Genomic DNA, 22,904 nt, shown 5'->3' with positions numbered 1-22,904 from the left:
AAATCTCACGATACATGGCCCCATTCATTCTTTCCTTTACACGGATCAGTCGTCCTGGTCCCTTTGCAGAAAAACAGCCCCAAAGCATGGTGTTTCCACCCCCATGCTTCACAGTAGGTTTGGTGTTCTTTGGATGCAACTCAACATTCTTTGTCCTCCAAACACGATGAGTTGAGTTTTTACCAAAAAGTTCTATTTTGGTTTCATCTGACCATATGACATTCTCCCAAACTTCAGACGGGCCTGGACATGTACTGGCTTAAGCAGGGGGACACGTCTGGCAATGCAGGATTTGAGTCCCTGGCGGAGTAGTTTGTTACTGATGGTAGGCTTTGTTACTTTGGTCCCAGCTCTCTGCAGGTCATTCACTAGGTCCCCCCGTGTGGTTCTGGGATTTTTGCTCACCGTTCTTGTGATCATTTTGACCCCACGGGGTGAGATCTTACGTGGAGCCCCAAATCGAGGGAGATTATCAGTGGTCTTGTATGTCTTCCATTTCCTAATAATTGCTCCCACAGTTGATTTCTTCAAACCAAGCTCCTTAGCTATTGCAGATTCAGTCTTCCCAGCCTGGTGCAGGTCTACAATTTTGTTTCTGGTGTCCTTTGACAGCTCTTTGGTCTTGGCCATAGTGGAGTTTGGAGTGTGACTGTTTGAGGTTGTGGACAGGTGTCTTTTATACTGATAACAAGTTCAAACAGGTGCCATTAATACAGGTAACGAGTGGAGGACAGAGGAGCCTCTTAAAGAAGAAGTTACAGGTCTGTGAGAGCCAGAAATCTTGCTTGTTTGTAGGTGACCAAATACTTATTTTCCACCATAATTTGCATATAATTTCATTAAAAATCCTACAATGTGATTTTTTTGTCTCAATTTGTCTGTCATAGTTGACGTGTACCTATGATGAAAATTACAGGCCTCTCATCTTTTTAAGTGGGAGAACTTGCACAATTGGTGGCTGACTAAATATTTTTTTTCCCCACTGTACTTTTGTACCTGTTTCCTCCAGCATCTTCACAAGTTCCTTTGCTGTTGTTCTGGGATTGATTTGCACTTTTCACCCCAAAGTATGTTAGTCTCTAGGAGACAGAACGCATCTCCTTCCTGAGCGGTATGACGGCTGCTTGGTCCCATGGTGTTTATACTTGCGTACTATTGTTTGTACAGATGAATGTGGTACCATCAGGTGTTTGTATATTCCTCCGAAGGATGAACCAGACTTGTGGAGGTCTAAAAAAAAATGTCTGAGGTCTTGGCTGATGTCTTTTGATTTTCCCATGATGTCAAGTAAAGAGGCACTGAGTTCGAAGGTAGGCCTTGAAATACATCCACAGGTACACCTCCAATTGACTCAAATGATGTCAGAAGCTTCTTAAGCCATGACATCATTTTCTGGAATTTTCCAAGCTGTTAAAGGCACAGTCAACTTAGTTTATGTAAACTTCTGACCCACTGGAATTGTGATACAGTGAATTATAAGTGAAATAATCTGTCTGTAAACAATTGTTGGAAAAATTATGCACAAAGTAGATGTCCTAACCGACTTGCCAAAACTATAGAGGGTAGTGCGTACGGCCCAGTACATCACTGGGGCCAAGCTTCCTGCCATCCAGGACCTCTATACCAGGCGCTGTCAGAGGAAGGCCCTCAAAATTGTCAAAGACTCCAGCCACCCTAGTCATAGACTCTTCTCCCTGCTACCGCACGGCAAGCGGTACCGGAGTGCCAAGTCTAGGTCCAAAAGACTTCTCAACAGCTTCTACCCCCAAGCCATAAGACTCCTGAACAGCTAATCATGGCTACCCGGACTATTTGCACTGCCCCCCCCCCCCCCATCCTTTTTACGCTGCTGCTACTCTGTTAATTATTTATGCATAGTCACTTTAACTCTACCCACATGTACATATTACTTCAACTATCTCAACTAGCCGGTGCCCCCGCACATTGACTCTGCACCGGTACCCCCCTGTATATATAGCCTCCCTACTGTTATTTTATTTTACTTCTGCTCTTTTTTTCTCAACACTTTTTTTGTTGTTGTTTTATTTTTTTTATTTTTTGTTTTGTTTAAAATAAATGCACTGTTGGTTAAGGGCTGTAAGTAAGCATTTCACTGTAACGTCTGCACCTGTTGTATTCGGCGCATGTGACCAATAAAATTTGATTTGATTTGAAGTGATGCAGAAAATTACATTGATGGAAGTTACAATCTATCTGCAATATTAAAGCTGATCTACCCCCTAAAAAAATAAGAATAAAAAATAAAAATAAAATATTCTCACTTGTTAGCTGGCAGTGAATTATGTGGCCATTGAGGACAGCAGTGTCGATCAGAAGGAAAAATATCTTCTTATACCACCTAGTGGTTTTCCGAGCGCATGTCTGCTTTATCCACTTCCCCCATTTTGCGATTATAGTTAAGCACAGTCTGTTTTGATCTTTCTCTCTCCTGCCAGGTGACCCACCTTCCCTGTGGCTCTCTATTCTCCTGTAGCTCCAAGGCATAGCAATTGGTCTTCTCCACTATGTCTCCCACCAGCCCCTCTGTCAGAAACAGCTTGAAGCTGTCTGCCTAACAGGCAGATGGCAAGGGGTTTGCACTCCAGACTGGGACTCATCAAAGCCAACAGCATGGCCAGGAGGGGTGAAATGGCTGGAGGTCTTCCAGCTACCGCAGACCTCCTGTACTTCACCCACTGTTGGTGTGCCTGCATCACCACCAGTATCTTCAGAGGGACCTGGGACTTCATCGGTGGATCTAGGGGTCATCAGAGTCAATGGCCACAAGGTTGGGCGACAGCTCCTCACTGTCAGAATATGATTCCTCACTGTCATACTCAGAATCGTTGTCTCAATTTACAAAAATCTCCAGAATTTCCACATTTGTGAGTAATCTCATTGCTAATTCTACAGCTTAGCCCACTAGCTACATACATAAGCAACAACACTGAATGGCTCCAAGGAAGTGTCAGGGCTGCCGATGTGGTGATATTGATGATTTGTCTCCACAGATGGTTTGTTTACATAGCAGGTTAGGATAATTAATGTGGCATGTTAGGAGAACTAACGCAGCAGGATAGGTGAATTAATGTAGGAGGTTAGGAGAATGAGGTTAAGGTTAAGAAAATGGTTAGCTTAGCTACAATGCTACAGTTGTCAACAACTGTTGTCCCGACGCGACCACGAGATAAAGCTGTTGTAGGCCTAGCTACTCCATTTAGCCACAATGGTAGAAACGTAAACAAATCATCTTTGGCGACAAGTGATCAGTGTCATAACACCACGGATACATTCCGGCCACTTGTATCAATAAATCACTATCAGAAAATTGTTTGTGTAGTAATCATTTCTTTATTTACTGTTTTATTAATGTTTACAAGTACTGGTGACAAAAAATGCATTCCGATTCTTGCATAGATTGTGTAAAATACTTTTTTGAAGATAATATTAGCTCATCATAATCAGTACAAAGCTATTTACCGGCTATGTGTGGAGCCATGTTTGTTGACATCATTCAATGCATTCTGGGTGTCACATCTGTCCGACCAAAGATTTTATAGCAAAATGAGGTGAAGGGATGGCTCACTTGTTTTGCATATGATGCTGCAAAATGCATCATACAGGCCAGATTTCTGTATTTTGAAGGTTACATATCTTGGAAACTGGATTGCTGACATGCAAAACATTGTGGGAGTATATCAACAATGGATAAATGAAACAAATACCCAAAGATAGTTTTTGGGTGCAGCTTTCTACAAATACACATGCTCTTACAAAGATTGCAGAACTGACAGTGTTAAAAGAGAATTTAGCGTAAGTTAAATGATTAGGTTGTCAGCTCAACCTTTGACAACATAATCATCTACCACTTAAACTGGTACAACACTTCCACTGATGGTTCGCACAGATACACAAAATTCTGTAACTTGTTGTTGTTTACTGTACTTTCACTGCAACCAGCAGCCTGTAGTGTACTGTAAAATTGCAATAACTTTTTATCAGTGTAGCGTTTCATGTCATGGTGGAGAGGGAGGAACAGCATGGTTCTGCACAACCATCACAGCAGTAAAGAACCCTTCCTGATATGCAAAAACAAATGGTTACACCCTCACCCCTGACAAAAACCTGTCAATAACCTTATTTTTTGTGTGTACTCACCACTCACCACTGACCTCTAACCTCTTTCATGTGGCCTCACCAGGTGTGCTGAGCCTGCCGGACAGTCTGACCCTACACCGGGACCAGCAGCGCTCTGGGAATGGCGGCGAGGGCAATGCCTACAATCAGGCCGAACTCCGCAACCTGGAACAGTCCCTACTGGCTACACGTGTGGGAAGCATCGCCGAGCTCAGTAAGTGTGATTTTACCACCATTGCAGTAGACGTTAAGCCAGACCTTTGTCTTTCCTCTGTTCCTCTCCTTCTCTCTAATGGGAGGGATGCATAACACCACGTCACACCCTGTCCAGGAACTATTCTATTTCAGCTGTTCCAACACCTGTTTATGAGTCCTGTGGTGGGCGTTTAATGCAAGGGTCACAGGCTTGACAGTGTTTACCCTTGACTTGAAAGGCTGAACCCCACCTCTGACCCTTTGTCTTCTCTCTATTTGTCATATTTCAAATAGATCTATACTGAACAAAAATATAAATGCAACATGATCCCAGACATTTTCCATATGCACAAAAAGCTTATTTCTCTCAAATTTTGTACCCAAATTTGTTTACATCCCGGTTAGTTAGCATTTCTTCTAATCCATCCACCTGACAGGTGTGGCATACCAAGAAGCTGATTAAACAGCATGCTCATTACACAGGTGCACTTAGTGCTGGGGACAATAAAAGGTCTCTCTAAAATGTGCAGTTTTGTCACACAACACAATACCACAGATGTCTCAAGTTTTGAGGGAGCGTGCAATTGGAATGCAGTCAGCAATTCAGAGAATTGAATGTTAATTTCTCTACCCAACGTCGTTTTAGAAAATTTGGCAGTACGTTCAACCTGTCTCACAAAGGCAGACCACGTGTAACCATGCCAGCCCAGTATCTCCACATCTGGCTTCTTCACCTGCGTCATCGTCTGAGACCAGCCACCCAGACAGCTGATGAAACTGAGGAGTATTTATGTCTGTAATAATGCCCTTTTGTGGGGAACAACTCAGATTGGCAGGTCCTGGCTCCCCAGTGGGTGGGCCTGGCTCCCAAGTGGGTGATGCCCCCCCAGGCCCACCCATGGCTGTGCCTCTGCCCAGTCATGTGAAATCCATAGATTAGGGCCTATCGAATTTATTTCAATTGACTGATTTCCTTATATGAACTAACTCAATACATTTGTTGAAATTGTTACATGTTGCTTTATATTTTTGTTCAGTATAGTAGGCAGTTTTTTGGGGCATCTTCATGTGTGTGCGTATAGAATAATACTATGATCGTTGTTGAGAAAGAAAATGTATATTTTCGCTTTTGAACGCAACTCTCCAAGGCTCAGACACATACCCTGACATGTTGGAAGCACAGGGTCAGCCGCAGGGTCAGCAGCAGTGCAGCATCCCCGGAGCAGTTAGTTAAGTGCCTTGCCCATCAGATCTCAGTGTGTGTGTTGCGGGTCAAAGATTCTCCAATAAAAGCAGAGTGCCTAAAATGATCTGTAGTTAATAATGGTGATATTGTCTTATTGAAAGACATGGGTTCTATAATTAAACAAGCCCAACATGCAAGACCCATAACGAATGAACACAAAGGAAGGAAGGAGTACTTAAGCTAAATTATGTCTGAATTGGCCACAGTTACTATTTAAATGGTTTAACAACATGTTGAGTGTCACGATCGTCGGATATAGAGGACCAAGGCGCAGCGTGGAAGCTGAACATACTTATTTATTAAATGATACACGAACAAAACAACAAATCGATACGTGACGTCCACAGGTACAAACCAACACGGAACAAGATCCCACAAACACTGTGGGAAAACCACCTGACTAAATATGGTTCCCAATCAGAGACAACCAGCAACAGCTGATACTCGTTGCCTCTGATTGAGAACCACTCTGGCCAACATAGATATACAAAACTAGACTAGACACAACGAGCACAAAACAAACTCTACACATCCTGGCTCAACTTAAAAGAGTCCCTAGAGCCAGGGCGTGACATTGAGTCCTACAGAACGTACTGCGTAAGACAGCAAGACAGTAAGACATCACATGCTATAGCAGCAGTTAAGATAGTAAATGTAGGACCTGGGTTTGAAAAGCTGCCACTCGTATAAACAATTTTCTTCCAACGATGAATGAGATATCCAAACAGAGTAATGAAAGAAATAGAGTTTTAAGGCAAATCTCCCAAATTTTCCTTCATGGCCACTCAAGCCTTTTGAGGAGAATCCCCAAGGAGTAGGAAAAGAATGGCTGATACATACATCATCTGCACTGCTAAAAGATAACAGAAATAGAGAGTGAAAATAAACTCCACTAAGGGCAGAATGATTAGCAACTCTTTTGTACTGAAGCTGCAGCAAACATTTCAAATCACGACTAGAAAAGCATTCCCATCGCGCACCTGATTCGACCAGGCAAAAACAACATCACCTGGCCAGAGTTTGATATCATGCTTCTGTTACCACCTGGGCCTTGACCTTCTGTGTAAGCAAGTTGATTGAGGGTTACACATGGTTTGGGAAATTACCGCCCTCAAAATGTGTTCTTTAAAGATTGTCTCTTCAAGTGGCCCCAATCATCTCACTTGCCCGTTTTGATTCTATGGAACCATCTTTTTGCTCTATCAAACATTGTGAATGCAGGCTGTTCAAATCAAATCAAATGTTATGTCACATACACGTGTTTAGCAGATGTTATTGCGGTTGTAGCGAAATGCTTGTGCTTCTAGCTCCGACAGTGCAGTAATATCTAACAATTTCACAATATATACCCAAAACACACAAATCTAGTTTCTGACCGTTTAAGCAGACACATGCACATTTGTGGCCTGCTGGAGGTCATTTTGCAGGGCTCTGGCAGTGCTCCTCCTGCTCCTCCTTGCACAAAGGCGGATGTAGCGGTCCTGCTGCTAGGTTGTTGCCCTCCTACGGCCTCCTCCACGTCTCCTGATGTACTGGCCTGTCTCCTGGTAGTGCCTCCATGCTCTGGACACTACGCTGACAGACACAGCAAACCTTCTTGCCACAGCTCGCATTGATGTGCCATCCTGGATGAGCTGCACTACCTGAGCCACTTGTGTGGGTTGTAGACTCCGTCTCTTGCTACCACTAGAGTGAAAGCACCGCCAGCATTCAAAAGTGACCAAAACATCAGCCAGGAAGCATAGGAACTGAGAAGTGGTCTGTGCTCACCACCTGCAGAACCGCTCCTTTATTGCCTATAATTTCCACCTGTTGTCTATTCCATTTGCACAACAGCATGTGAAATTTATTGTCAATCAGTGTTGCTTCCTAAGTGGACAGTTTGATTTCACAGAAGTGTGATTGACTTGGAGTTACATTGTGTTGTTTAAGTGTTCCCTTAATTTTTCCAAGCAGTGTATTATATAGGCTATACGTGACTCATTTCAGGAAACTAGGCGTATGTCTCGTGCCACTACTTCACAGGAGAGCCATTTCAACTGAAACTTTTTTTTTTATCAAAATGCGTTTTTTGGCAGAAATGCCTTCTGGAACATTCATGTGCCTTAATAACGAACTTGTATGCCATCTGTAAATACGAATACAATTGTTAAATCATGAGCCTAGTTGGTTTAGCCATAGAAAAAGACAGCAACCTTCCCGCTAGCCATGATTGGCTGAGATAATGAGTGGGCTGGACATGCCGAGAGATGAGATCGGATTGGTCTGCCATGCTTCTGTCTATAATACGAGCTGGTCAGTATGTGTAGGTAATCCTTTCTAACGCAGCTTTTTTGAAAGATATCATGTAGTAGAACTGCATAAGTGTTGCTCTCAACTTTCTGGAGGACCGAGTTTTGAAATCAATGAAATTAGAGTATGACAGCATTGTGCAGCGATACGCCATATCATCTGGTTTGGCCTTAGTGGGACTATCATTTGTTTTTCAACAGGACAATGACCCAACACACCTCCAGGCTGTGTAAGGGCTATTTTAACAAGAAGGAGAGTGATGGAGTGCTGCATCAGATGACCTGGCCTCCAGAACCCCCTAACTTTTTTCAGGCCGCTGTATTACAGTAAAGCTAGGCCTTAAAATAATGCCTGATGAGATATGTAATGTCATAAATAGTTCAACTTTAATGATAATATACACCTAGGAACTCACTTGGTGAAGGCAACAGGACTGGAAATGAACTAATTCAACAACCATGTCTCTGTCACTAACATGGGTGGTAACTCTACAATTCATTCGAAAAGGCAAGGCACACACTGAAATTATATTGGAGGCATGGCTTAGTGGGATTGTGGCTTTCAGATGGTTATTTTTGGCCACCCGTGAGTCTAAATGTTGTACCAGTTTATGTGGTCTATGGTAGTGATATTGTATACTGTATAGTACTTTTGCCACTTACAAGGGACAAATGGCTTTGTCACAGTAGTAGTATCACACAAAGGCAAAAAGTGTACCTTTGGGGGAAGGTTCTATCTGAGGTATGAACTAGGGTGCAATTATGTACCAATAACTGAAAGTACAATGGAGGACCTTACAGAGTAACCACCTCAGTACCAAGTGGTTGTACTCCTTTAGGAACAAATCTAAACCTTTATTTATTTCTGAGTGTATGGTAATTACCTGAAGCCGGAAAGATTTTGTGTGTTGAGGTCCCTCGGACACTGATACAGGATCAGTTCTCTCCCTTAAAGGGACGTTTTTAGGTGGAGTTATCTTTTGGTATTTTTTTCATTAGTCCATTGTTGACATATTCCCAAAATATTTTGCTGGTCAGCAATCTAGTTTTCAAGATATATAACTTTACAAATACAGAAATCATCCCTGCATGATGTCATCTGCATCATATAATGCAAAATGCTGTGTCATAGGATGCAAAATGCATCATACGGGGAGGATTTCTGTATTTTGGAAGTTACATATCTTGAAAACTTGTTTGCTGACAAGCAAAACATTTTTGGACTATGTCAACAATGGACTAATGAAACAAATACCAAAATATAGGTTTTGGGTGGAGTTTTCCTTTAAGCTCAGTGCCATCACTAGCTGGCTACCACCTGATTACTCAACCTGGCACCTTAGAGGCTGCTGCCCTACAGTGGGGAAAAAAAGTATTTAGTCAGCCACCAATTTTGCAAGTTCTCCCACTTAAAAAGATGAGAGAGGCCTGTAATTTTCATCATAGGTACACGTCAACTATGACAGACAAATTGAGATTTTTTTTCTCCAGAAAATCACATTGTAGGATTTTTAATGAATTTATTTGCAAATTATGGTGGAAAATAAGTATTTGGTCACCTACAAACAAGCAAGATTTCTGGCTCTCACAGACCTGTAACTTCTTCTTTAAGAGGCTCCTCTGTCCTCCACTCGTTACCTGTATTAATGGCACCTGTTTGAACTTGTTATCAGTATAAAAGACACCTGTCCACAACCTCAAACAGTCACACTCCAAACTCCACTATGGCCAAGACCAAAGAGCTGTCAAAGGACACCAGAAACAAAATTGTAGACCTGCACCAGGCTGGGAAGACTGAATCTGCAATAGCTAAGCAGCTTGGTTTTAAGAAATCAACTGTGGGAGCAATTATTAGGAAATGGAAGACATACAAGACCACTGATAATCTCCCTCGATCTGGGGCTCCACGCAAGATCTCACCCTGTGGGGTCAAAATCATCACAAGAACGGTGAGCAAAAATCCCAGAACCACATGGGGGGACCTAGTGAATGACCTGCAGAGAGCTGGGACCAAAGTAACAAAGCCTACCATCAGTAACACACTACGCCGCCAGGGACTCAAATCCTGCAGTGCCAGACGTGTCCCCCTGCTTAAGCCAGTACATGTTCAGGCCCGTCTGAAGTTTGCTAGAGTGCATTTGGATGATCCAGAAGAGGATTGGGATAATGTCATATGGTCAGATGAAACCAAAATATAACTTTTTGGTAAAAACTCAACTCGTCATGTTTGGAGGACAAAGAATGCTGAGTTGCATCCAAAGAACACCATACCTACTGTGAAGCATGGGGGTGGAAACATCATGCTTCGGGGCTGTTTTTCTGCAAAGGGACCAGGACGACTGATCCGTGTAAAGGAAAGAATGAATGGGGCCATGTATCGTGAGATTTTGAGTGAAAACCTCCTTCCATCAGCAAAGGCATTGAAGATGAAACGTGGCTGGGTCTTTCAGCATGACAATGATCCCAAACACACCGCCCGGGCAACGAAGGAGTGGCTTCGTAAGAAGCATTTCAAGGTCCTGGAGTGGCCTAGCCAGTCTCCAGTTCTCAACCCCATAGAAAATCTTTGGAGGGAGTTGAAAGTCTGTTGCCAGCGACAGCCCCAAAACATCACTGCTCTAGAGGAGACTGCATGGAGGAATGGGCCAAAATACCAGCAACAGTGTGTGAAAACCTTGTGAAGACTTACAGAAAACGTTTGACCTGTGTCATTGCCAACAAAGGGTATATAACAAAGTATTGAGAAACTTTTGTTATTGACCAAATACTTATTTTCCACCATAATTTGCAAATAAATTCATTAAAAATCCTACAATGTGATTTTCTGGATTTCTTTTCCTCATTTTGTCTGTCATAGTTGACGTGTACCTATGATGAAAATTACAGGCCTCTCTCATCTTTTTAAGTGGGAGAACTTGCACAATTGGTGGCTGACTAAATAAAAAAATTTCCCCCACTGTATGTACATTGACATGGCATCACTGGTCACTTTAAAAATGTTTACATACTGCTTTACTCATTTCATATATATGTACTGTATTTTAGTCAATGCCACTCTGACATTGCTCACACTAATATTTATATATTTCTTAATTCCATTCTTTTACTTTGAGATTTGTGTGTATTGTTGTGAATTGTTAGATACTACTGCACTGTTGGAGCTAGGAACATAAGCATTTCGCTACACCCACAATAACTTTAGCTAAATATGTGTTTGTGACCAATAACATTTGATTCGGTGAGGTTAGAATAACGTTAGAGAAAACTGAAATTGGATCAGTAATCAAGTGGTGGACACAGAGCTGTTCCACCCAAGGAGTCGGCCTTCAGACCTAAATGTCTAGTCTAAGTCATCCAAACACACATTTTTACAGGAGATTATTGTGTCTCTTGTCCGTGTACATGATCTTTGACCCATGCTTAATCCCGCAGTCAATGGAGATTTGATCACTGACGTTGTTGCCAGTCTGACGTCTCCAGTTATGGATTCTAATGAAGGTATATTGAGCGTACTTGCATTTCCAAGGTTTTATGTGCATGGGCTAATAGAAGTAGACCCCCCCCCCCACCCACACTCACCCTGCTTAGACTCTTAAGGATTAATAATTATTATCCATCAGCTTAGCCCCTGAGAGTTGATAATGCCTCTATTTGACTCTCTGGCTTCTTGAAAAGAGATGGGCTAAGGTTATGATATAGAATCAGCCACATCTCCACTCACTGCTGTACTCCCCCTAAATTCTACTGGGTAGATTTCAGATGATAGATGGATAATGACCTTTTTAACCGCCATTCCTTTTCCACAGGCAGAGGTTTGTAACCAGATCAGAGTCCGACAGGTACAGAATGGCAGGCAGGCACAGGGCAGGCAGAAATGTCAGAACCGGAAAGGCTAGAAACAAAAAACTAGAGAGCAGGGAAAAACAGGAAACACGCTGGGACGACCTGACAATACAAGATGAATTGGCAACAGACAAACAGAAAACGCAGGTATAAATACACAGGGGATCATGGGGAAGTGTACTTACTGTGATCAAGATGTGGTTGTCCCACTGGCTATCCTGAGTTGAATGCACCAATTTGTAAGTCGCTCTGGATAAGAGTGTCTGCTAAATGACTTAAATGTAAATGTAAAATGGGAGACACCTGGTGGGGGGTGGAGACCAGCACAAAACAGGTGAAACAGATCAAGGTGTGACAACTATTTTACAAGAGAGCCCTGTATATGTTTACAAATAAAAACACAATGCATAAATAAAACACATAATACACAACATTAAATATATACAGTGGGGAGAACAAGTATTTGATACACTGCCGATTTTGCAGGTTTTCCTACTTACAAAGCATGTAGAGGTCTGTAATATTTATCATAGGTACACTTCAACTGTGAGAGACGGAATCTAAAACAAAAATCCAGAAAATCACATTGTATGATTTTTAAGTAATTAATTTGCATTTTATTGCATGACATAAGTATTTGATACATCAGAAAAGCAGAACTTAATATTTGGTACAGAAACCTTTGTTTGCAATTACAGAGATCATACGTTTCCTGTAGGTCTTGACCAGGTTTGAACACACTGCAGCAGGGATTTTGGCCCACTCCTCCATACAGACCTTCTCCAGATCCTTCAGGTTTCGGGGCTGTCGCTGGGCAATACGGACTTTCAGCTCCCTCCAAATATTTTCTATTGGGTTCAAGTCTGGAGACTGGCTAGGCCACTCCAGGACCTTGAGATGCTTCTTACGAAGCCACTCCTTAGTTGCCCTGGCTGTGTGTTTCGGGTCGTTGTCATGCTGGAAGACCCAGCCACGACCCATCTTCAATGCTCTTACTGAGGGAAGGAGGTTGTTGGCCAAGATCTCGTGATACATGGCCCCATCCATCCTCCCCTCATGTTGTGTGTGGACAGGTGTCTTTTATACAGGTAACGATTTCAAACAGGTGCAGTTAATACAGGTAATGAGTGGAGAACAGGAGGGCTTCTTAAAGAAAAACTAACAGGTCTGTGAGAGCCAGAATTCTTACTGGTTGGTAGGTGATCAAATACTTATGTCATGCAATAAAATGCAATTGAATTACTTAAAAATCATACAATGTGATTTTCTGGATTTTTGTTTTAGATTCCGTCTCTCACAGTTGAAGTGTACCTATGATAAAAATTACAGACCTCTACATGCTTTGTAAGTAGGAAAACCTGCAAAATCGGCAGTGTATCAAATACTTGTTCTCCCCACTGTATAAGAAAAGCAATCGCATTATGTAACATAAAAGTCTCCAATCAATAATTTAAAATGCCTGAAAGGCACCACACTATCTAATTGCAAGGAATTATGCATACTGTTCCACACATAAGGGCAAAAAAACTAAAAACAGATTTTCCCAATTCTGTGGAGACGAAAGGGATCTCCAGAGCTATCCATCCCTGAGGACGGGTTTGGTAATTTGTGTCTAAAATGTATCAATGAAGTAATGTACAGAGGAAGTTTCTGCAAGACTGCTTTGTAAATAAATAAAATAGTTTACAGCTCTCTTCTTACAGACAGAGAGGTCTATCCCACATGTTTGTAAAGAATACAATGAGTGTTAAAACCATCCCCAGTAATAAAACATATTGCTGAATGGAATACTGAGTCCAGTGGTTTCAAAACAGAGGCTGTCGCATGCATATAAATAATGTCACCATAGTCTATTACTGGGAGAAGCGTTGTTTGAGCAATCTTCCTTCTATTTTCAAAACTGAGGCAGGATTTATTTCTATATATAAAAAAAAACAATCATAGATCTCAGCTTCTTTGTCAAGTTTTCAATGTGTGTATCACAAGACAACTTGTAATCAATCCAGATACCCAAGTACTTATGGTGAGAAACTTGCTAAATTTGGGCTCCATTTGGAGTGCCATGTCCCAGGCAACATCTCTATTGTATGGACTCAGATAATTCAGGTGTGAACCAAGGGTTCAATCAATTTTGAACTCTCCGTTTTTTAAACGGGGCATGCTTATCTGCAATGTTGTTAAAAACAGCAATAAAGTGTTTTAGAGCCAATTCAGAATCTGGTATAGCTAAGATAACATTAAGATCACCAGAGAGATCATGTAAAAAAAGCTTGTTCACTCAAATATTTAAAATGTCTCCTTGTAATAATGCATGGTTTTGCCCTGTGAGTCCTAACATCTCTAATACAAACAATAGGACAGTGATCACTAATATCCAGGGAGAAAACACCACACATTTTTCTGGAGTATTTGTAAACATAAGGTCAATTATTGTTGATTTAGTAGAATCCCTCAGATTTGGGCGTGTGGGTTTAGTAATCAACTGAGTGAGGTTTAGGTTATTACAAAAATCCTTTAAACAGTCTGAGTCTTGGGTTCCCCAGGACAGGTTAAAGTCACCTAAGACAAATAAGCTATTAAGTCAGTGAGACTAGTTAACTAACATTTCTTAGTGGAGGGAAGGTGGTAGACTCCGAGAACAGTTACTTTAGAATTAGAACCTAGTTGAAGACTTAAAGCTAGAAATTCAAATTGTTTAGGATTGGACAAAACCTTTAAAGGAGACACAGAAAGGTTACTTTTTGTATAGATAGCAACACCACCATCTTTGCTCATTCTATCAGCCATGAAAACTTTAAAACCATTAATAGTAACCTCAGAATCCACAATTTTCTCAGATAACCATGTTTCCGATCAAATAAAAATATCCGGATCCGCCTGGGAAGCCAAGATCTTGATGTAGTCCTTTTTTGACAAAAGACTGCGAACATTTAGGTGCATGAATTTCAAACCTTTTCGGGCTTTGAAATCACCTGGTGTCAATAAAAGCCGGATCATTACCTGCCTATCTATTATTGATAACCAAAGGCTGCATAGCAATGGAAATTAAATTCTCAAAATTGACCCCAATCCGCCCTACATATTGTTTATCTATCACTGTTTGCTGGGGGCGTTGAGACGTAATAATAGTAGGGATTACCTGAGAGAGCAGCAGCTTCACTTTACATACAAATTAATATAAAATGCTAATGGCAGTACCCTCCTTTCTAGCCATAGAAGGGCTAGTAGAAGAGCATAAGAGTCAATTTCTCAGAGCTGCCTTGTAGTGATTAGATAGTGTCCACGCGCCAAGGTGATTTGGGCGAATTCCATCATCCCTGAAAAGTAATTTATATTTCCAAAAGGTATCAACATTGTCGATAAAAGTAATGCCTGCGGATCTACAGTAGACTTTCAGCCAGTCATGGAGTGCTAGCAGTCTACTGAATCTGCCACTTCTATGACCCAGTGGAGGAAGAGGTCCAGAGATGAATGGACAAATCTTTCAGCTTGTTAACAAGGTCTATAAAATATTTTTAAGCTGCACCGATCTGGCCAACTTAATGTCATTCGACCCCACATGAACTATGACAGTATCAGCCCCCGGTGACTGACGCACAGCCTCGGGAAGCAACCTGGTGATATCCTGAACTTTTGCCCCAGGAAAACACTAAGTCTTTGCCCCAGGTACAGATTTATGCCTCACCATCGAACTCCCTATCACAATCACCGGAATGATCCGGCCTCTGTCGTGTCTCAAAGCAGATTGCGAGGCCAGAGCCACAGAACTCACCAGAGAAGAGGGCCGCAGAGACGCCGGCTGCGTGCAGGCCGCAACAGCCAAAGGGATCCAGAGAGCACTGCCCACAGGGAGGGGGGCCGCGGTGGTCCAGGCTGTGCCCAGGCAGTTGCTTGACTAGGACAGGTAGAGGTAGCTGGAGGGGCATCCATAGCCATGGAGGGAACATCTAAGTCCCCGGCAGAAGACAGCGGGGACAGGGGCTCAAAGCGATTTCCGGACTCGGGGGAAGAAGGCAGGCTTGCAGAGAATGATTCTTCTCCTTCTTTCTTGTTCCAATACGCATCCATTCACGCTCGCCTGGAGTCGAACAATGAGCAGCCATTTTCTGGTTCAAGCTAGTATATGGGTGCAATGGCAGAAATTGACCATAGTTCAGGAAGGTCCCATTATGATCCCCTTGGATGTTTTGATAGGAAGCATTTAAAGATGTCAATAGTCTCATAGAATCCTTATTCAGTTCAAGGCGCTTTACTTCTTCATGAAGAGTAATAATCCTTTCTTTAGCTGCATCAAGTTCAATACATTTTTCACAAATAAATGTATCCATCAGACCTTTCCCCGTGACAACTACGAACACTGCTGAACAGCAACAGTCCAAGGGAACAAATATTTCCCGACTCCACCATCGTGAATCATTGAATGGGATGATGCTACAGCACAAAATCATTTTTTTTAAATAGCTAAGATGGGTAGAAGTCTGTCCATAATAAAGTGCGGATCTGCCTTCTTAACAACACTATCAACAAGGTAGGCCCTAGATGAGATCTCCTTTATAGCCTATGTCCATCTCCTAGACAAAGAAAAGAGCACTAGTCAATACTAAAGTGAGATGTTGTGCATTTTTTCATACATCTCAATTGTCCCTGAGAAGTAGACATGGATCTGTCTCACAGTGATCACTGTATGAGTTCTCTGAACTCTCTCACACGTGTCTCATTTTTCTGTCTCAGCTACTAGATAAATGAGAGTAGTAAAATATCTTAAATGAGTCTCAATGTAATACGAACAATTAGAAGTTCTATCTCAAAGATGTCTTACATTTATCCCATACAGATCTCAGTGGTATTTACACATTGTAATCTTGGACCTATCTCACCATGAACGATATATGAAACTAATTATTACAGGTCTGATCAATTCATGCAAATGTGATCTCAGAGACGTCTCTACATGATCTCAAAGTGGTGCTGAAGTGTAAAATAATCACAAAAGTGGAGGAGATATAATTTACTTCCATTAGTTCATCATTCAATATACATTAATACTGTTCCAATACAAGTCATTTGTTGAGTATACCTAATCCTTCTCAAATGTGTTTGGGAAATGAGCTGCAAACACAATACCGGGCATAGATGTCAAGTCAAGGAAAACAACTTTGCCCAAAACATGCTCAAGGGCAATTACAACTGTGTTGACAGGGGTTTCCAATAGGTACCATGTCTTACAGTATCTTGCAGCAAAGAAAAACCTGCACTTTCAAATTCGCTAATAAGTGCCCATTTGTCACCAGATTCCTCAGAGGTAAAGAGTAATTAAATCTGTCCCATACTTTATTTGTGCTACATTAGAAAAGAAAACTATACAATTGTTCCTAAAATTGTTCCAAAAACTATGGTCATTGGTCATCCGGGCGTAAACGTCAGCTAAGGCATTAGCTGGCCTTATGATTTGCGAAGTAGCAGGGATAGACTGCACTAGTTTGACTGCATGGACCATTTCCATGGGTATATTTTGAGTACCAGGTATGAGCCTTAACAAATAGCAATTTTTGTCTTCACAATGGAAACATGAATGAGTCCATAATGGGCCAAGAGCTCTGACACTGTCTGCAAGGTGAACAAGAAGGTTAATATTTTGCAGTTTGGTGACGCTCACCATAGAGATCACTAATTTGAGATCAAAAGTTCCATAGCATTTCTCTGCCTGATCGATCTGTTGTATTGATATGGAGTCCATCAGAAGAATGAAAATAGCTTCACTTAGAAGGAGGAAGTGATTGTAGTAAAGCGTTCCAAGAACACCACGGAAAACAACAGGTCCAAAAAAGATTAAAAGAGCCCGATATTCTGATGCCTTAAAAAACATCCTGTGAGATGCTACTGATCGAGGATATTATGTCACGGTTCAGACAGACGACCAGAGGACCACAATAGCGTCACACCAGAAAGTTTATTAAAACTTAAGGGAAAAGGGAAGTAGGGAGTGAATGAAGGCTCCAGGGGTAACAGGGATCCCGTCCAATGTGCTGGGTCTGTGCCCCCCCCAATGGCAGCGATGCGTCCTATGAAGCCGGTGGTGGGTGGTCCAGAAGTCCTGGGGGGGGGAGACACAGACACAACAGGGCGGAATGAAACAAGGCAGCAGTACAGTTCAAGGGAAATCCAAAATACGTAGTAGCAAGGCAGAAGGCTGGTCAGAGTTACCGGGATTGAAGAGTAGTCAGGAGTCGTTATGGCAGAAGCAGGTCTGGATCTCCTGGGGCAGAAGAGTATCCAAAAATCAGGCAGGTCCGGGGTCACAAAACCAGGGTGAGCCAGAAGCGCGAGCAAACAGGTTCCGGGTGTGAGCTTTGCAGACGATCTGACACCGGAGAGCTGAAAGACAGGGCCTTAAATACTGGGAGAGGTAGTGGGTAATGCAGCGCAGCTGGCAGAGTAATTAGAGCAGAGCAGAGCAGGGACAGGTGGAGCTAGTTAGGCTGAGTAGAGAGAGTGGTGAGCAGAGTGGAAGAAAATTAAGGTGGTAACCCGGTGGAGTGAGAGGCTCATGACAGAACCCCCCCCCCAAGGGACGGCCCCAGAAGTCCCAAGAGCAACACCACGCCGGGCGGGAGGAGGGGAGCCGGAGGAGGGCTAGAACTCCTCCGAACGGTCCGAGTGAACGTCCTCATCCTCGGAGGAAGCCGGAGGGCCGTGGTCGGGAGATGGGACAGGTCCCGAGACAGGATCAGGCACAGGACAGGAAGCCGAGCGGGCAGGACGGTTAGGGACCCCTCTGGGGCGGCCCCTACGGATTGCAGGTTGATCAGGATGCCGTTGGTGGAAAGCGGTGATGAGAGTCCTATCCACAATCCGACTAGCTGGCACCCAGGTCCTTTCCTCAGGTCCATAGCCCTCCCAGTCAATGAGGTACTGGAGACCCCTACCCCTCCGTCTGGACCGAAGCAGGCGGCGGACGGTGTAAACCAGACCACCATCGACGAGCCGTGGAGGAGGAGGACAAGGCGCAGCAGGGACCAGCGGACTCTCATGGATGGGCTTAATCTTAGACACATGGAAAGTGGGGTGCACCCTCAGGGAATTAGGCAGTTGGAGCCGGACAGCAGTTGGGCTAATCACTCTTATGATAGGGAATGGGCCAATGAACCGAGGTGCCAGCTTCTGCGACTCCACCCTGAGTGGCAGGTTCTTCGATGACAACCACACCCTTTGACCAACATGGTAGGTGGGAGCAGGAATTCTCCGACGGTTGGCCCCGGTAGTGTAGCTGGCAACGGATCTGAGGAGTGTGGCTCGGGCTTGTGACCAGGTGCGGCGACATCGACGGGCAAAAGCAAGTGCAGATGGGCAAGTAACCTCCTCTTCCTGGCTGGCAAATAGAGGAGGCTGGTATCCATAAACACATTGGAAAGGGGACATACCGATGGCAGAGCAGGTCAGAGAATTGTGTGCGTACTCCACCCATGTCAATTGCTGCGACCAGGAGTGGGGGTTGCGTGAAGTCATGCATCGCAGTGCCTTCTCGAGCTCCTGATTAGCCCGCTCTGACTGCCCATTGGATTGGGGATGGAATCCGGAAGTCAGACTGACTGTGGCTCCCAGCAGGTGACAGAACTCCTTCCAAAAAGCGGAGGAGAATTGTGGACCACGGTCAGAAACTACATCCTTAGGCAGTCCGTGGATCCGGAAGACGTGTTCCAGGACCACCTGGGCGGTCTCCTTGGCGGTTGGGAGCTTGGGGAGGGGAATGAAGTGTGCCATCTTGCTGAAACGGTCAACAATGGTGAGAATGACGGTCATGCCACTTGAAGGGGGCAGCCCCGTGACAAAGTCAAGGGCGATGTGAGACCAGGGACGTCTGGGCACAGGCAGGGGCTGCAGCAATCCGGCTGGGGGCTGGCAGGACGACTTGTGTTGGTTGCAGATGGGGCAGGCTTGGACGAATTCCCGTACATCCCTTCTCAGAGAGGGCCACCAGAACCTCTGGGCGAGCAGGTTGTAAGTGCGGGTGGAGCCAGGGTGACAAGCTAGGCGGGAGTCATGTCCCCACTGAACGACCTGGGACCTCAGGTCTTCGGGGACAAAAAGGCGGTCAGCTGGGCAAGTGCTGGGACCTGGCTGGTTACGGAGAGCCTCCAGCACCTGTTCCTCAACAGCCCAGGTCAGAGCTGCAACGATGCAGGGACTTGGCAGAATCGACACAGGGTCCTTGGAGGGGGTGTCATCCTTCTGGAATTGACGGGAGAGGGCGTCTGGCTTGGTGTTGCGTGATCCAGGCCGGTATGACAGAGTGAAATTAAACCTGGTGAAGAACAGGGCCCAGCGGGACTGCCTGGAGTTCAACCGTTTGGCCGTGCGGATGTACTCCAAGTTCTTATGATCGGTCCAAACGAGAAATGGAATGGTGGACCCCTCCAGCCAGTGACGCCACTCCTCCAAGGCAAGCTTCACAGCCAGCAGCTCACGGTTCCCTATGTCGTAATTGCACTCAGAGGGGGACAACCGACGTGAGAAAAAGGCGCAGGGATGGAGCTTCCTATCCTCCGCAGCCCACTGAGAAATCACAGCACCAACTCCCACATCCGAGGCGTCCACCTCCACAATGAATTGCCGGTCCACATCAGGCATCTGGAGGATGGGAGCGGAGGTGAACCTCACCTTGAGGGTACTGAAGGCTTTGTCGGCTGCTGGGGTCCAGGTGAAGGGTTGCTTGGTGCTGGTTAGAGCAGTGAGAGGGGCAGCAACGGTACTGTAGTTCCGGATAAACTTTCTGTAGAAGTTAGCAAACCCCAGAAACTGTTGCAGCTTCTTTCTGTTCTCCGGAACTGGCCATGAAGTGACTGCTGATACTTTGGCAGGATCCATTTGGATACTTCCCTCTGCCACTATGTACCCCAGGAAGGCCACTGTCTTGACGTGAAACTCACATTTCTCTGCCTTGGCGTAGAGGGAATTCTCCAGAAGACGATGAAGGACTTGCTGGACATGGCGGGTGTGTTCAGACAGGTTTCTGGAGTAGATTAGGATGTCATCCAGGTAAACGAAGACAAACTTGTTTAACATGTCCCGCAGTACATCATTCACTAGAGCCTGGAACACAGCAGGAGCATTGGTGAGGCCAAAAGGCATAACCAGATACTCGTAGTGGCCTGTTGGTGTATTGAATGCGGTTTTCCATTCATCTCCCTCCCGGATCCGCACTAGGTGGTAAGCGTTTCTGAGATCCAACTTGGTAAAAACAGTGGCTCCCTGGAGCAACTCAAAAGCAGAGGTGAGCAGAGGCAGAGGGTAACGGTTTTTCACTGTGATGTCGTTGAGTCCCCTGTAGTCGATGCAGGGGCGAAGAGATCCGTCCTTCTTCCCCACAAAGAAGAAGCCAGCACCAGCAGGAGATGAAGATGAACGGATTAATCCTGCGGACAGAGAGCCATTGATGTAGTCCTCCATGGACTTTCTTTCAGGAGCAGACAATGAATAAAGACGACCCTTTGGAGGGGCTGTTCCAGGGAGGAGGTCGATGGCACATTCGTACGGTCGGTGAGGGGGCAGAGATGTGGCTCTTGCTTTGTTAAACACCTCTCTGAGACCATGGTAGCATTCTGGGACATTGGAGAGGTCAGGAGCGGAGTTAGTAGGTACTGGCCGAGGGGGTAGTGCGGCAGCAAGCAGGCAGGTTCGGTGGCAGTCCTCTCCCCACTCCCTGATCACCCCGGTCACCCAGTCGAGCTGAGGGTTGTGCCGGCGGAGCCATGGGTAACCCAGGATGAGGGGTTGGCCTGGAGAGGGGAGCAGGTGAAACTGGATAGTTTCTTGATGGTTTCCGGACAGACCCATCGAGACCGGGGCCGTGACATGAGTGACCGATCCGAGTAAGTGTCCGTCCAGTGCCCGGGCAGGAATAGGAGGTGTCAAACGGAGGTTCTCCAGTCCCAGTTGGCGTGCCAGCTTGATGTCCATTATGTTGGCTTCGGCGCCAGAATCCACCAGAGCAGCCAGGGTGTGAGTTGAGTCAGAGAGGCGGAGGTGAACTTGCAGCAGGGGTTTGCGGTCGGAGGACTGGATGGTCATTGAACTCAACCGGACTCCCCCTATGCCCGGTGAGCTTCGGCCCTTTAAAGGGCAGGTTACCACACGATGTCCATCACCTCCACAATAGAGGCAGAGGTTAGAGGTGAAGCGGCGCTGGCGCTCTGCAGGAGTGAGAGAGGCTCGCCCAATCTCCATAGGCTCAGACTGATCAAACTGACCTGGGTGAGTGGCAGTAGATGACAGGAGCCCCGTCGGATCTCTCCGAATGCCGGTAGTAGGTGGACCTTGGCGCCCCCTCTCACGACGACGGGTCTGTATCCTTCTGTCGATCCTGACAGTCAGTGCGATGGCTTCATCAAGAGTGGAAGGCAGTTCATGGGAGACCAACTCGTCCTTGATATAGTCAGCCAAACTATGGAAGAACGCGTCCACCAACGATGGTGTGTTCCAAGAACTTCGTCTAGCCAGGGTTCGGAAGTCGATGGAATGGTCTGCGACTGTACGTCTGCCTTGTCGAATACTGAACAGTTCACGAGACGCCTCTGCGGTTGGTGAATCCAGGTCAAACACCTTCAGCATCTCCTCAGCAAACAGGTCGAAGGTTGCACATGCGGGGGTTTGACGTTCGAACTCTGCTGTTCCCCAGAGTCGAGCTCGGCCCGTCAGGTGAGTGATGGCATACCCAACTTTAGCCCCCTCCGTGGCGAAGGTCCTTGGCTGCAAGGAGAACTGAAGTCGGCAGCTAGTCAGGAATGGCCGGACCTGGGTTGAGTCGCCGTTGAACCGCTCGGGGTTTCCAATCTTGGGTTCCGGAGCAGCGGCTGCAATGACCGGGGCAGGTAACTCGGGGGCAGGGCTGGTGGGCAGACTGGCTGGGGTAAGGTTGGTGAGGAGTTGAATGATCATGGCGAGTTGTTGTTGCTGCTGCTGGAACTGCTGCTCATGCTCATCGGTTTCCATGTCGGGGAAAGTGTGCGCTGAGTCCATAATGGTCAGATCGTACTGTCACGGTTCAGACAGACGACCAGAGGACCACAATAGCGTCACACCAGAAAGTTTATTAAAACTTAAGGGAAAAGGGAAGTAGGGAGTGAATGAAGGCTCCAGGGGTAACAGGGATCCCGTCCAATGTGCTGGGTCTGTGCCCCCCCCAATGGCAGCGA

The 22,904-nt window shown here is 45.1% G+C and overlaps 1 protein-coding gene across 1 annotated transcript in view; it reads left to right on the top strand.

The window, feature by feature from the left end:
- LOC311146884 (ankyrin repeat and BTB/POZ domain-containing protein 3-A-like) overlaps window positions 1-22,904 on the top strand; it is a 294,967-nt gene that overhangs the window by 121,551 nt on the left and 150,512 nt on the right. Inside the window, exon 2 of the mRNA XM_084183500.1 lies at window positions 4,202-4,351. Within this exon, the coding sequence (XP_084039626.1) occupies window positions 4,202-4,351 (150 nt within the window). The remainder of the gene's footprint in view (window positions 1-4,201; window positions 4,352-22,904) is intronic.

This window comes from Coregonus lavaretus (assembly GCF_964263955.1).
Source record: "Coregonus lavaretus genome assembly, chromosome: 19".
In the NCBI taxonomy this organism is placed as follows: Eukaryota; Metazoa; Chordata; class Actinopteri; order Salmoniformes; family Salmonidae; genus Coregonus; species Coregonus lavaretus.
Note: the sequence above shows the minus strand (reverse complement) of the source record. Positions and strands in the feature narration are given on the sequence as shown.